General features: G+C 40.5%; 1 protein-coding gene across 5 annotated transcripts in view; it reads left to right on the forward strand.

Moving 5' to 3' along the window:
* PDE4B (phosphodiesterase 4B) overlaps positions 1–15,477 on the forward strand; it is a gene marked incomplete at both ends in the record, with an annotated part of 454,207 nt that extends 438,730 nt beyond the window's left edge. For all 5 annotated transcript variants that reach the window (XM_080690739.1, XM_080690737.1, XM_080690738.1 and 2 more), the window contains 8 exons: positions 3,075–3,253; positions 4,787–4,885; positions 5,094–5,258; positions 7,066–7,165; positions 9,350–9,504; positions 9,612–9,734; positions 10,423–10,605; positions 15,112–15,477. In XM_080690739.1, coding sequence (XP_080546865.1) covers positions 3,075–3,253; positions 4,787–4,885; positions 5,094–5,258; positions 7,066–7,165; positions 9,350–9,504; positions 9,612–9,734; positions 10,423–10,605; positions 15,112–15,477 — 1,370 coding nt within the window. The remainder of the gene's footprint in view (positions 1–3,074; positions 3,254–4,786; positions 4,886–5,093; positions 5,259–7,065; positions 7,166–9,349; positions 9,505–9,611; positions 9,735–10,422; positions 10,606–15,111) is intronic.
* Positions 15,478–16,774: the final 1,297 nt, after the last annotated feature.

Below are 16,774 nucleotides of genomic sequence, written 5' to 3' on the forward strand. Positions count from 1 at the left end.
CTTCTTCCCTATATGTCAAGTTATTTTTGACAAGGTTTCCACGAAGATTTGGTGGTGGAAATAATAATCTTTTAACTAAATATTGTTGAAAAATAATAATTACATGGAAAAGAATAAAATTGGACCCTTACCTAATCCCACATACAAGTATTAACTCAAACTAGATAAAAGACCTAAATATAAATCTTAAGACTATAAACTTTTAGGAGAAAATCTGGGTCATAAAACCTCACAACATTGAAATTGGCAGTGATTTCTTGGATATGATTTCAGTGGCACAGGCAACAGAAGAATATACAAACTCCCTAAAAAATAAAAGAAAATATTGTATATCCAAAGACAATGTAAACAGAGTTAAAAGTTACTCATAGAATTGGATAAAATATTTCCAAATGCTATATCTGAAGGTATATTAATATTCCAACTAGAAATCCTAAAAATTAACAACAATAAAGGCAAACAATACAATTTAGAGATAGGTAAAAGACTAACATAAATAATGAATCTCCACAGATAACCAATCTTAGTTGTCTGTTGGATGGAAAATCTTGTTTCTCTGGTTCTGGTGAGTGTTACCTATTTCTTCTTTGTAGTTAATCTCTTTGAGTATTTTCTCTAGTGCTGGTTTTGAAGACATAAATTCCTTCAGTTTCTGTTTGTCATGGAAGCTTCTTATTTCTCCATCTAATTTGATAGAAAGTTTTGCTGGATAGGAAATTTTTGGCTGGAAGTTGTTTTCTTTCAGAGTTTGGAATATGTTACTCCAAGCCCTTCTGGCTCTCATGACTTGGTTTGGGAAGTCTGGAGTGATTCTAATTGGTTTGCCTCTGAATGTCACTTGGCCCTTTGTTTTTGTTGCCTTTAAGATTCTCTGCTTGGCTTCCACATTGGTCATTTTGACAATTATATGGCGTGGGGATCCTCTTCTCGGATCCTGTCTAAAGGGAGTTCTATAAGTTTCCTGGATCTGTGTATCAACCTCTTGCTCTATATTTGGAAAATTTTCTGCTATTACTTCCTTGAAGAGATTGTTGATCCCTTTGGTATCACTTTCTTTTCCCTCCTCTATTCCAATTATTCTTAGGTTAGCTCTCTTAAGATGGGCCCATATTTCTTCAATGTCAGATTCCTGCTGTTGGATATCTTTTTCTAGATTAGAAACTATGCATTCATTTTTGGATTGCTCATCATCTAAGAGCGAGATTCTGTTCTCCATGTGGTCTAATTGGTTGTTTGTGCTTTGAATTGAGGCCTTTACTTCATTAATTGCATCCTTTATCTCTTTTTGGCTCTCTCTGAGTTCTTTTCGAAGCACCTCTATTATTTCTACAGTTATTTTCCTGATTTGATCTTCTAGAAATCTCTGATTTTCTGTTTTATCAGGTTCTGATGTTGTGGGGTTGTGCACATTCATTACTTCAGTGTTATTCCTCTTTCCCATGATTTCGGAGGTTTGTGCCTTCTCTGGGTTCTTCCCTTGGGTCGCTATGGCTTTACTTAAGGTGCTCTGGATCTCGAGTCAGTAGTATCTCAGACCCTACTACTCCTTTACTGGGTTGTATCACAGAGTCTCCGACCCAGGGAGTCGATAGAGGCTGCTTTAAACTATGGGGGGTGCCAGGTTGCACGCTCTCCTATGGTGTGATATCTCTGCCACCACCACTCCCTCACTGGGTCAAGTCCCAGGAGGCACAATACTGGGATTTCTCCTCTGTGGCCCGCAATTTGACTCACTGTTCTTGAGTACGTAGAAGTAGCTGTACTGGACTCGGTGAATTCACTGCTGCTGCCGCCGCCGGTGGCAATATGGCGCCTCTGCCACGCCCTCGGCCATGAGGCTGGCGTATTTTTTCTTCTCTGGTTTTGATTTCCACTCTGAATCCCTGCAGCGTGTGCTGAGCTCAGCCACTGGGAGCTTTAAATGCTGTCTGCGCCGAAAGATCCCGCCTGGTTGTTCCGCATCGGCTCACCTCGGCTTGCTGTAGCCGTCCGCTGAGTTCGCCACTGCCGCCGGCAGTATGGCGCTGCTGCCGCGTCCTCGGGCGCGTGTGTCTCCTCTGTGGCCCTGAGCTCTGTTCTCAGTCCGCTTTCTCTCTGGAGCCTGGTGGTTTTTTTGTTTTTCTGGTGATGGTGTTTTCTGGCTATGAAAGGCGCTCTTTTTGTGGTAATGGAGATTGGTTGTTAGCGGGACTCTTAAGCCCCGCTTTTCTCGGTCGCCATCTTCCCGGAAGTCCTCTGATTCCTGATATTTTAATAGATAGAAATATTAAATATGTTTAGTATTTTAATACTATAAAGATATTATAAAAGAAAGGGCTTAAGGAAGTAGGTAGTACTTTTTCACTAATGCTACCTTTGTTGTTACCTTGTGACAGCATTTAAAAAATATTAAATGAGATGATTATAAATATTTAATATTAGTTTAATACCTACCACCAACAGGAGGCCTTATTTATTAGTTTTATTAGTGGTGATAATAGATACAAACTGAAATAACTGTCCTCCTCTAAACCTCAAATGCTAATAAACCAGTGTTTTAAAGTAATATTTGAAGATTATGAACCTTATTTTTCTAACATATATACTGCTCATTTAAACTGAATGCAGCTAAAATCATAGATTTTTAAAAATTAAAACTGAGTGAAAGTATAATAAAATGAACAGAACATAAACCTTGTTTTTATTAAGCTGGGTTTTGGCTGATAAACATTTTTTATTGTACAAAAAAATTGCTCACTTTAATAAAAAAATCTATGTATAAATATTGATGCTCCATCTTAAAATCATATGCTTCTGCTAAATTACACAGAATAGAAGATTGCACTTGGGTCTTTTCTCCTCTTCTTGGAAAACCTATTTCGTTCCTCTGGGCCTCAGTTTACTTGGCAATGACATGGAACAGTATTACATTTTACTTACCTATAGGATTATCCTGGATATGCAACAAGATTGTGCTATGGTAGTCCTTTATAAGATTCAAAACTCATTCCCTGTGGCTAGAGTTGTTTGGGATATTGCCATGTAAGCTTGCTGCCATCCACGTGCTGAAAAGCATATTCCTTTGTCTGCTGCAGACAAGCAGAATGACGTAGAGATCCCATCACCCACCCAGAAAGACCGAGAGAAAAAGAAGAAGCAGCAGCTCATGACGCAGATCAGTGGAGTGAAGAAGCTGATGCATAGCTCAAGCCTAAACAATACCAGCATCTCACGCTTTGGAGTCAACACAGACAATGAAGACCACCTGGCCAAGGTGTGTACGCGTGGGGTTTGTGCACACGTGGCTCTCTACAGCACACATGCACCTATCTGTCATTTCAAAAATAGTAAGGATCACTTCTGCTTTATTCTTAAATGTTATGATAAGGAAACTGATTTGCTTTTGTTTTCCCTCGAGTCCTGGGGATTGAACCCATGGAGCTACATGCCTAGCCCTTTTTTATTTTTTTATTTTAGCACAGGGTTTCACTGAGCTGCCCAGGCTGGTTTTGAACTTGTGATCATCCTTCCCTAGCTTCCATAGTAGTTGGAATTACAGGTGTGCATCACCTCACCTGACCTAATAATGGCCTCTCTGTCCATTGCTGGACACCTGATTTAAAAATAAAAAGTTGATTTGATCTCAATAACGGACAGTTTCTCATGAATAGAGCATCCTTCTGAAGCTGCATTGGGGGAGTCTAAGGGAAAGCCAGCAGGCAGGTCTGGCTCATCCCAGAGGACGTTTTGGGAATGGTATGTCATGAATCACTGGTAAAAATCTGCACTACCTTGGCTGGAGAAGAAATGAAGAGGCAGCGACAGCACTGTCTCCTAAGCCTAAATGCTAGTAGCAAAGGAAGGTACACAACAAATTCATACATCCTCGAGCAGGCTGCGCAGAGTGACTGCAGAGGTCCTCTCAGCCTCGTGGGAGCAGGTGATGAGCTTGCCCTGAGCAAGGGAATATTCAGCAAGGCTTCCTAAAAGCCATCATTAGAGTCAGGTTGATTAAACATTGGGCTAACCTCTGGGCAGTTATTAAGAATGCAATAAACTGCTCCTTAAATCAGATAATCTTGGAATAACCCCACATCACTGGCCTGAATAATGTTTCTTTCACGTCTGTCTGTGACCTCCGAGTCCTGGTATATAATTCAAGACTGGCATTATTCAAGACCTTTTACATTAAATTGAGGATTTCTGCACATTCTGGCCGCTGAGTCTCCCTGACCTGACTTCAGTGATAATAACTGCCGTGTAGAGGAGTTTCCTTGACACTGTTTTCTAGCTGTTACTGATGAGCCATTGAGAGGCAAAGGAAGGGACAGGGAAATGGGATCGGCACGGTTTCTATTCACATGTGGCTGTCTTTGAAAGCAACACTGGCTGAGGAATGTCGCATGGCAAATGTAGGTCAGCAACGAACTTTATAAGTAGCAATATACTTTTTCTTTACTAAAAAGAAAGTAATGTGTACAAACTTGTACTGGTCGTTATGAGGACAACCCTCCTTCATAAGCCATTTCATTTTCAGTTTTTCATGCAACTAAATCAGGCTAATTAGATGCTCTAAAGACTTAGGAAGCCAAGTGTTCAAAAAATAAATTTAAAAAATTATTTGTAAACATTTAAAACCTGGGTACAGTGACTCATTCTTGTAGTTCCGATTATCTTGGAGGGTGAGGCAGAAGGATCACTTAAGATCACAAGTTTGAAACTAGTGTGGGCCACAGAGGGAGGCTCCATTTAAAAAAGTAATTTAAAAACTGCCCTTATTCCTAAACCCCTCTAATTTTAATTATAGGAACTGGAAGACCTGAACAAATGGGGCCTTAACATCTTCAATGTGGCTGGGTACTCACACAACCGCCCCCTAACGTGTATCATGTATGCTATATTTCAGGTGAGTGAACAGGAGTGAATGTGGGTTATCCATTGGGTAGCTCTTTGTGATTTTCTTCCGTCATGGTTTATTTTTATAATTTGTGATTTGAGCTTTTATTTTGTTGCTGTTCTGTTCTGGGGATGGAACCCAGGGCCTGGAACATGTGAGACAAGTGCTGCATCTTGGGCATCCACTTATTCATGTTCTAATTCATTTTGCTACATAGGAAAGAGACCTCCTGAAGACATTCAAAATCTCATCTGACACATTCGTAACCTACATGATGACTTTAGAAGATCATTACCATTCCGACGTGGCATATCATAACAGCCTGCACGCTGCCGATGTAGCCCAGTCAACCCATGTTCTTCTTTCTACACCAGCATTAGATGTGAGTAGCTACGATCTGTTTTCCATACCTGTCCATCCTCTTTTAAAAGCACCATGTATTGTATGCAGTGTGTTTACAAAAATAATGTAATTAAAAGACCCAAAATACTTGAACTGGTTCTTGATTATGTATAGCATCCATCAATTGGGTTATTTGTAAAAACAGATGATATGTCTACTTTGTTTACTTTCTACTATCAAAGGACTCTTCCCTTTACACCTCTTCTGATTGAAAATTATTTAATTTTTCAATGATTAACAGGATCTTTTCTTTGTTCTTCATTGTATTCCTGGGAATAAGGGTATGTTATATTCCTAGTAAGGGATAGGATGCATCTCAAAGTGTCTTGTGTAGTGTCTGGTATATAGTACATCCTCAACAGACATCCTCAACAGGTACTCATCTGACTTGCCCAAATAATCACGGGCTCTGTGGGAGATCACAGAAATAACACCAAATGTTCTATATAGTTCATATTAGGAATAAGCATCCCTGGGCTTATTACTCTAGGAATTTATCAACCTAATTCTTTAGGTTGAAGAAATGGTAACTGAAAATCTAGAGCAGAGGAAAAGTGTTTGATGTAACCAGACAAGATCTTAGGAGGTGGCTATGACTCCTCTCACAGATTAATGCTTTTGTATGCACCAGGATAACCAGTAATGTGCACAGACATACAGTCACAGGATAGATGGAAATGGTGTTCGGGTACTTCCAAAATGTGCTGACTCACTGCAGGAGGGGTCGGCTAAGCCCTGTCCAACCACCTTTCCAGACTCAAACTGAAAGAAAGATTGAACTATCCACAACTCTCTGATATAGGCTTCCATACTTTCTAAAAGAAATCTAAAAAGACTTAGGAAAGTGGGCTGTAGCGAAGTGTGTCTGATCCTCCTAAAGGAAAGAAATGGTATTGCTTTTATGCTCTATATAAGGTTCATGGAGTGGGGCACTGCTATTTATAACCCATCCAGGGATACTGATATGATGACTATTGTGTGACCAGAAATCAGTCAGAAGTGCCATAAACTTTTAGAAAAAGAGTATAATGTGTCCTTGTGTACTAGGATTACTCTTTCTGGGAGAGATAGGAACTGGGCTACCATTTGAAGGACCAGAAGATTTAAGTAATCACAGAATATAGAGAAAGACATTTTTGTCCTATGGTTAGCAGGTATTATTCACTTAATGAACACTAGGCTTAAATAATTGCTCCTGGGTGGGGGCAGAGAAGCTATTCTGACATGGCATGAAGGAATTGAGCAGTAGACATTAGGTTTCACTTAGAAATGTTTTTAAATACTGCCTATAGTAAACATTGAGTGGCTATGAATTAAACAAATTAATGAACACAAGACAGTCTGTGACAACACTATAAATTAAGCTTTGAGAAATAATTAGGCTTTGAGAAGTAATTTATTGCTTATCTTAAAGAGTCTAGAATTAAGCCCACCACCACCACCACATTACTCAGCCTGAATATGAAAGTTACTTTATCTCGGAGCAGAGCAGGTCTGCTTGCTCCTTTGACTTAGATGTGGTTGTGTTATATAAGCACCATGCTGCCAAACTTCAGACACAAGAAACAGCCACCAGGTGTTAACACGCCATGAGCATTGTGCTAATGACTTTCCAGGCCTTGGCCTGTAGGCTTGATGTGGGAATAGCTCCGGCCCTCATCCCTTTAATATCAGGAACAGTATGGTGGTGAACAGACTCACCATGGTGGGGCACTTTAAGATGAAACGGATCATGCAGGAGAGACAAGCTAGCTCTTGGAGTTAAATGCCTTCATTCTGCTCCACAGGCCGTCTTCACAGACTTGGAAATCCTGGCTGCCATTTTCGCAGCTGCCATCCATGACGTCGACCATCCTGGAGTCTCCAATCAGTTCCTCATCAACACAAGTGAGTTCACAACGGGAACAGTCACTGGCGATGACCCTGTGATTCACTGTTTTTTATTTTTTTCCTCCCAATGTTTTCCTTATGGATAATAACAAGGGTAACAATGAGGTAATCCTTCCATTCCACTCAAACTGGCCAGGCCTTTCCTGGATACTGTGTCCAGTCTAGCAACACAATGTTTGAGCTGCTCAGAGAACCTGGAGAGGGTCAGAGGGAAACCATAAAAAGTACTCAAAGCTTGGAAAATACGATATGTGAGGAAAGAATAACAGATGTGGAATTCCCCCAGTAAGACTAGGAAGGGCTTGGGGCTGATGTGACCTTCAGACTTATATAGGACTCTGACACAAAACACAGTAACCTGCTGGTGTCCTTCTTTGTCCAGGAAGCAGGTATAAATGTTGTATTTGAGCAAGGAAACCTTCAAGTCAAAATAAGATTCCCCCAAAGGCACTGAAACTATATTCTTCAATTTAGGAGGAGGAGGTCATTAAAATTCCACATACCGTCTTCTTTAATTACGACTGTTCTGTAACAAGGAGGCTGACCTACTTACCTTCAGGTTTGGTCCAGCCTTAGGACTCCAAGCTATACTTGAAGCTTTTGTAATGCTCAGAATGTTTGTTTTTCGTGCTAATGAAAATTTATTTATCCTCCCAGTTAATAGCCTGTCTCTATGTGCTGAAAATCTAAGTACTTTTTCTTCAGAGAATATTGATAATCTTATTATGGTCATGATTAACATCCAATGCTGGTAGTTTTATAAAAATATCATTTGAGCTAATTGCAATGAAAGAATTCTTGTCCTCTATTGTCAGAACAGCAATGTAGGTTCGAGATAATCCTGTTTTTTTTTTTTTGTGGTACTGGGGTTCCTGGAAGCCCTTCTACCTCCGGGCTACACTCCCAGACCTATTTTTACATTTTTATTTGGAAACAGGGTCTCCTAAGCCAGCGCGCGCGGCTGGCTTTGAACCTGCGCGATCCTCCTGTCTCTGCCTCCCAAGTGCGGGGATTACAAGCATGCACCACCATGCCCGGCTGATAATCCTGTTTTTTAAACCTTGTTCTTCTATTGAAAAAACATAACAGGTGCTTATCTACATGGGTTGTATTAGCTGGCTTAGTGTGATGCCATGAATTGTTCCATCTATAGGCCAGTTAGTTTCACACAGAAAAAGATTTTTGTTTTTCTTCTATAGTTATCTATAGCACTCTAGCATCTCAAAGCCTGCTTGCAGAAATGTGCCATTGGTTATGGCTGAACAGAACAAGAATGCTCACATGACCTCAGAGCTCACACCACCCTAAGAACATAACTCAAAGCATACTACGAAAGCAGTGGTATATGAGTAACAGCACCTGCGACTAGCAACACATTACATCACTTGGCTATTATTACGCTTGATTATGAGAAAATGTGCTTTCATGAGTCTGATGACCATATGCCCTAGTGCTCTAGCAAAAGATGTCTGTGATTCTTCTGCATCAAAGGCAGGCTGAAAGCTATAAATTGGGTGCTTACTTATTGCAATTTCAGTGTAAAAGAGCCAGAAGACAGACATTTTGACATCATGATTGTTTTGAAAAATTATCAATGTTTAGTTTTCATATTTATAAGAAGCTCCAAAAATGCTACATTATTTGGGTAAAATTTAAAAAAGTCACACCAATACATTATTATATTTAGAAATACCTAACTCACAATTGCCAGAAGTTGGAGAACATATATAAAATTGAATGTCATGAAAAAATCTGAATGCACTTGATAACCTTTAGTGACATTTCCACCTCCTTCTATTCTAAAGCATAAAGTATGTGAAGACATAAAGGAAATTACAAACAGATTACAATTTAGTAGCTCAAAAATGCCTTTATCTGTATCAAATTCTCCCTCTGAGCTATAGGAAGACTTGAAAAAGGATTATAAAAGAGAATTTTAATCAAAGAGAAAGCCTTTATCCCCATATCTCCTAGAAGCAATTTTTTTTTTTTGCTTAGAAATGAACTACTTCTATGTGTAGAGAAGCTCTGCTTCTCCAAGAGGCAAGGACCTGTGTATGGTGGCTCTTGAAATAACTTAGAAGAAAATGGATCTGATTGCACCTTGAAGTGGTGCCGATGTTTGAGTTATACAATGTTATGATATTTTTGTGAAGCCATCATTCTCTTCCTGTCCATTAGATTCGGAACTTGCTTTGATGTACAATGATGAGTCTGTGCTGGAGAACCATCACCTCGCCGTGGGCTTCAAGTTGCTGCAAGAGGAACACTGTGACATTTTCCAGAATCTCACCAAGAAGCAGCGTCAGACGCTCAGGAAAATGGTCATTGACATGGTGAGACTTCAGCCCTCTACCTTCTCCACTTGCTTTTTCTGTTATGTCTGATAAGCTGAGTTTATTCAGAGTTTTCATTTTGTTTTTGTTTTTCTTTTTTACCCAAGGTTTTAGCAACTGATATGTCCAAACACATGAGCCTGCTGGCAGACCTGAAAACGATGGTAGAAACCAAGAAAGTGACAAGCTCGGGTGTTCTCCTCTTGGACAACTATACAGATCGCATACAGGTATTTCATGAAAGCCTTTGGTTCAACACAAAGCCAAACCATACAACATTTAGAAAGGGAAAACATAAATCCATTTAGTTGCATATCCTCAGCTACTACTATAGCTTTGGGCTTAAGAACAAGCTAAGAAAAATAGACAAAGTTTATCCTCTAATTTATGAGGGGAAACATAACTGTATTTATTGAATAGTTTAGTTCTAAAAATAAAGTGCAAAACTCTATTTGTAAGAGAGTGTACGTGCCTCTTAGTCTCCAAATCTCATGTTTGAGTATAAATCCTTCTGAATTAAAGTTTGTTAGGTTTGTTTGGGTTATACAAGTGCTATCAGCTGGTCTCCTCTTTCCACAAATGGAAAATGTGGATAGGTCTACTTTGAGTAATTCTTTGGATTCTTTGCAAAATGAGAAAAGGAAATAATACCATCTGACCTCTAATGTCCCTTCTAGTTCTTAAGTTTAAAGACTTTCAGTCTAAGATCTATATGTTTCCCTTTTGGACCCTATGATGAAAAATTATCAACTCTGGCCAACACCATTGTGATATTTTTTTTTAGTGCATGCATCATAATTATAATTCAGCTAAAATGTTCTTGGGTTTGGTACTAACTGTTCTAGTATGAAAGGGATAAGATGTTCTGTCAGTGTTTACACTTAACTTTATGGGATTTCCAAAATTTGATTATTTCAGGTCCTTCGCAACATGGTACACTGTGCAGACCTGAGCAACCCCACCAAGTCCTTGGAACTGTACAGGCAGTGGACAGATCGCATCATGGAGGAATTTTTCCAACAGGGTGACAAAGAACGGGAGAGAGGAATGGAGATTAGCCCGATGTGTGACAAACACACAGCTTCTGTAGAAAAATCCCAGGTATTTAAAATGAGATTTTTTTCCTTCTTTTTTTTTTTTTGTGTGTGAGTTTCAGTGATTGTAGAACTGGAGGGTTCCACTATATGTCTATATACACATATATGAAATTGTAAAACAACAATTACACACTTAAGTCGATTATGCTCATGACTCACTTGCCTTCTCCATTACACTCAGTTTCACAGGGTAGGAACAAAGCAATCATCAAAAAGGCATCGGAATCTGAACAATGTATCCCCAAACCATTTAGAGCTGTGTGTGACCTTAGCACACCCAGCTGATATTGGGCCACTGCTGTCTCCTTTATCCTACCCCTCCAGGTTCCTCCCAGCTCTGTCTTCATCCAGGAGTTGAACTCCTCATCCTTCTTTCCAGCACTCTCTCAGTGCTATCTCTCCATAATCAAACATGCCACTACCATCAACAGACGTCACCAGGGCCCTGTTTGCTTCCCCTTTCAAGGATGCTTCTATGCCTTTGGGAGCATTCTAACATTTTCTAGTTGTGTCTGTCAGAAGCAACCAATTCTCTTTTATGTGGATGAGAAACAAGACTCTGCGGTGTGTTTGTGTGTATGTGTTTAGAAATGATCCAGATGCCAATAGCTACAGAATATGTATACTAGAAAGTGTTCATAGTCCTATAAAGGGTTTAGCGCCCACTACTGAATGTCATTTTTTTCCTGAGGATAGTGAATGGGCTAAGCTGGGTGCTGAGAATAAGTTCAAAGGATGTCCAAGGTCTTTATCACACAACATTGGAAGTGTTTTTATAGTTGTTGTTATTGTTGCTGTTACTTTCATCTTTCCCTATACCTAAAAACTCCAAATCTGTGTATATTTGTAGTATCAATGTATAATAGTTGTTTTTTTTTTTTTTTTGCAATCATTATTTTGTTGCTGCTTAAAGAAACCCCCGACTAAATGAATCTAGTATCTGTCAAAGTGCTCTAACGTCTGAATGCAACAAAAAGGCAAAATAAGATTAAATTCATCAGGGCAAATTCAAATATCTTAAAGCAGTAAATGGAGAAATATGACAAGAAATAAAGAGTAACAGCCCCTCTTTTAAATAACAGTTATGTTTTATATTTATATGCTATTCTTGTAATTTTTCATACATATTTCTAGATGTTGCCCTATATCATCTTCCAACAGCCTTAGCAAGTTAGATAAAGAAGGTGTTTCTCTAGTGTTAGGTGAAGAGGCTCTGTCCTCTTGGACCAGTGGACCAGCTTCTCAGTGACCCGGGTACCCACCACCCAAAGCTCTTGACTCCATCTCTGAGAACACTTCCCCCTGCTGCCATAACGTCATCGCCCACCCTGGTGTTTCCCACAGATGGACTCTGTAGAACATCATCTGCTCTGCCTGGCAATAGAGCTCTTGACTAGATGCTCTTAGGATTTGTAGAATTCTTTTATCCCATGACCTAGGAAATAAGCACCTGGCAGCTACCTTTTCAAAAGTCCTGAGCATTTCTTAGCAGAGGCAAAAGCAAATTAAGAAAGGAAATGACTGCTCTGAGTCCAGCTTACTCAATTTTCTCCATCGCCTTGGGCTTATTTCTGTTCCCTGGAATACACCTTGAAAATAGCCTCCAAACTCCATTAAACACACATAAAAAAGTTAAAAGGAGAAAAGGAGTGGGTGGGAGAAAGAGACATATCTGAATCATCCGCAGCCTGATTGTCATAACCAATGCACATCAGCAATGTCCTAACTTTCGTGTGAGTCTTGTTTGTTAAGGCTAGGAAAGATACAGTTATATGAAAGAGTCACAAGTTTCTTTTAGATAGTACAGCTTGAGCATATTAAGGGACAGGCCAAATACCAGAACTTTAATAAAGGAAAGTTTCCAGTGGCATGGAAAGTTAGCTATATAATGTCCCATGGGGACCCTTGCTCATCTGCCCTTGAATCCCAACCCAGCATCTCACCAATTCCCAAGACCATGACGGGGAATTCCATTCCCTCATTCAACTAGTTCCTATTCTCTCTCTCTACCTTCCCCCACCCCTAGTGTTTCCTGTTTGTCTGACAAAGTAGAGGTCAGCATAAGGCCACATAGCTTGCCCTTACAGGATGCATAGCCTCTGTGCAAACCATAACAAACCCAGAAGCCTCCGATTTATTCACAGAACACCAGAAAAAGGAACTGCTTAATTGTGTGTGTGTGTGTGTGTGTGTTTAAATTTTCCTTCTTTCTTCTGATGGAAATGACTGTGTGTTCTATGAATCTAAAACAATAGCAGGCATGACCACAGAAGGGGTATTTGTTTATTTAGGGCTTGAATAATTTTCAAGTATTTTTTTTAATCAAATTCCTCCACCAGCCAAAAGCATCTCATAGAATCTGAGAAATTCCAGAGTAGTCAGGGGCCAGCTCCTGCATTTTGGCACAACAGCATTCACGAAAGTTATCAGGGAAAGAATGTTGAGTCAGTACACTTTAGACCTGGGGCTTCCTTCATGGAATGACTCACAGAGTCCAAGTATTGACAGCATCATTCCCAGCCAGTGTTGCATCCAGACTTCTTATCTGGCACATGTGGAAGGAAAAGCAGGGTGTTGTAGTGAGATGACCACAGGATTTGGAATCAGATGAAGCCAGGACTAAGTCCCAGCTTCTCCACTTACTGGTTACGTGACCTCCACGGGGTACTTAACTCTAACAATCCTGAGTCTTATTTCCTCCTTTGTAAATGGCAGACAGCAATATTTACTTTGCAGAATTAAAAGAGATAGATATTCAGCTGGGCGTGGTGGTGCACGCTTCTTATCCCAGCACTGGGGAAGCTGAGACAGGAGGATCATGGTTCGCGGACAGCCTCAGCTACTTAGTGACGCCCTTTGCAACTCAGTGAGACCTTGTTTCAAAATAAAGACTATAAAGTAGGGCTGTGGGGTATAGCTCAGAGGTAGAATGTCCCTGGGCTTCATCCCCAGTACCACAAAAATAAATAAATAAATAAATTAATTAATTAATGCCAGGCGTGGTGGCACACACTTGTTTTTTTTTAAACAAATTTTTTATTGAACATAAATGGTATACATTTAAACTATATTTGGTGCCCTCTCCCCCCCACTCCCTTTTTCCCTCCCCCCTCCCACCAATGGTTATCCAGGTTAACCATGTAATATTCATAATTTTACACATATTCAGATGTAGACCCTCATTAATCAAGATCAGCCTTCCTCCTCTCCTATCTTTCCATTCACATTTGCTGATATTTCCCCTCCATTATCTGGAGTTCCACTGGTATCCTCTGTGTTTCCTAGTTTGGGCATATTAGAAGAAATATATGTACCTTCTCCTTCTGTGCTTGGCTGATCTCACTTAACATAATGTTCTCCAGGGCTTTCCATCTTCTTGCAAATGATATAATTTTGTTCCTCTTTATGGCCGAATAGAATTCCACTGTGTATATTTCCCAAAGTTTTGCTATCCACTCATCTGTTGATGGTGATCTGGGTTGGTTCCTTATTTTGGCTATTATAAATTGTGCTGCTATGAACATAGGTATGCATATGTTGCTGTATTTCTCTGAATTCAACCCCTTTGGAAAGATACCCAGGAGTGGTATAGCTGGATCATATGGTGGATCTATTCCCACCTTTTGTAGGAATCTCCACACAGATCTCCATAGTGGCTGAGCTAGTTTGCATTCCTACCAACAGTGTAAAAGAGTTCCTCTTTCCCCACATCCTCACCAGCATTTGTTGTTATTTGATTTCTTTATGCTTGCCACTCTGACTGGGGTTAGATGGAATCTCAGTGTAGTTTTGATTTGCATCTCCCTGATGGCCAATGATGTAGAAGATCTTTTCATGTATCTATTGGCCCTTTGTATCTCTTCTTTTGTGAAGTGTCTATTTAGTTCAGTTGCCCATTTCTTGATTGGGTTGTTTGTTTTGCTAGTGTAGAATCTTTTGAGCTCTTTGTATATTCTGGATATTAGCCCCCTATCAGAATGATGGCTGGTAAAGATCTTTTCCCATTCTGTCGGCTTCCTCTTTAGGTTATTGATAGTTTCCTTTGATGAGAAGGAACTTTTTAGTTTGATGCTATCCCACTTGTTTATTCTTGCTTTAATTTCCTGAGCTTTGGAGGTTTTGTTGAGAAAGTTACTGCCTATGCCAATATGTTGCAGTGTTGAACCTATGCTGAGACAGGAGGATAGTATAGGTTTGAAGCCAGCATCCACGGGCTTAAGAAACTCTGTTTCCAAATAAAAAATATAAAAAATAGGTCTGGGAGTGTAGCCCAGAGTAGAAGGCCCCTGGGTTCCATCCCCAGTACCATCAAAAATAATAATAATAATAATAAAAAATAAAATTTTCATATAATGCATCCACTGTAGGCTCTACCATATAGAAAGACGTGTGTTGTTATGGGCCTCCCAGAGGCTGTTATTGCTCTCCCTTTGCATGGAAACCACTGTAACTTGTTTGATATTCCAGAAGCCATCACAATAACAGATGTATAATCTTATTTTTCCTCCAGGTTGGTTTCATTGACTACATTGTCCATCCACTGTGGGAGACCTGGGCAGATCTGGTACAGCCCGATGCACAGGACATTCTGGATACATTAGAAGATAACAGGAACTGGTATCAGAGCATGATACCCCAGAGTCCCTCCCCACCGCTGGACGAGAGGAACAGAGACTGCCAGGGTCTGATGGAGAAGTTTCAATTTGAACTGACCCTGGAAGAGGAGGATTCAGAAGGGCCTGAAAAGGAGGGAGAGGGCCACAGCTATTTCAGCAGCACAAAGACACTCTGTGTGATCGATCCAGACAACAGAGATTCACTGGGAGAGACTGACGTAGACCTCGTGGCAGAAGACAAGTCCCCAATTGACACATAATCTCCCTCTCTGCGTGGAGATGAACATTCCACCCTTGACAAGCATGCCAGCTGTGTGGTAGGGCCAGCCCACCATGGGGCCGAGGCCTGCACAGGACAAAAGGCCACCTGGCCTTTTCAGTTACTTGAGTTTGGAGCCAGAATGCAAGGCCACGAAGGCAATAGCAGCTCAGGAAATGCCACGGTTGACTTGCCTGGCTTGCAAGCTTGGCAGAGAGCTGAGGCTGTGTGTGGTAGTGGAGGCCAGTGCCCATCACGACTCAATGGCTTGAACATGGAAGACACAAAACTGAGAGATTTCTCTGCACTAAGTGTTGGGACCTGTCCCGACAAGTGACTGAACTCACTGATGAATAACTTCATTTAAAAATCTGCTCACCTGTCCCCTTGTCTGCCAACCTGTGTGCCTTTTTTGTAAAACATTTTCATGTCTTTAAAAACACCTGTTGAATACCTAGAGTTTAGTACCAACTTCTACACAGATAAACATCCAGAGTTGACTTACACTTTTTTGACTCTTTCTGGAAAAAAACACAAAAAGGAAAGAAAACAGTCTTCCTTCTTTCTTGGGCAATATCTCTTGCTTTCCTACAGTTAGCTTTTGCAGACAGAAAGGACACACCCCTAACCACTTTCTACTTCCTTCTCCCATTGTCCAGTCTGACTCCACGGTGGTCCTTGTAACTTAGCTCAGCTTGCCTGCTTCAGACACTCAGAACACGTCTCTGGAGTCTCACTGTTTTGCTGTAAACAGATTCAAGCTGAGCAAAACAGAAGGTAGGAAGGAATAGGGATAGTTGTACCATCCACAGTACAGTATGTATAGTACTCAGCTTAGCAGGACAGCATGCCCGTTGCGCCCTGGGCCTCCTGCAGCCCCACGAGTTGCACAGTCTCCTGTCCTGTTCGCTCCCTCCTCCCTTCACACAATTATGCTCTTTTCGACTTATGCTGCCGTCTTTCTCTTGCACTGCCTTCCGTGCTAACACCTCCATTCCTGTTCATAACCGTGTATTTATTACTTAATGTATATACTGTAATGTTTTGTAAGTTATTAATTTATATATCTAACATTGCCTGCCAATGGTGGTGTTAAATTTGTGTAGAAAACTCTGCCTAAGAGTTGCAATTTTTTCTTGTAATTTTTTTTTGTATTGTGTATTATATAACCCGACATGGCTTAAGAGAGATATACAGGGCCCTGTCTCCTCGGCAGTGGGCACAGGGACGGTCCTGGCTCAGTTGGCCTGCCCTTTTCCTCTCCCAGTTGCTAATACTGCACAACCCCTTTATGAACC

This window comes from Muscardinus avellanarius, assembly GCF_963383645.1.
Source record: "Muscardinus avellanarius genome assembly, chromosome: 3".
NCBI lineage: Eukaryota > Metazoa > Chordata > Mammalia > Rodentia > Gliridae > Muscardinus > Muscardinus avellanarius.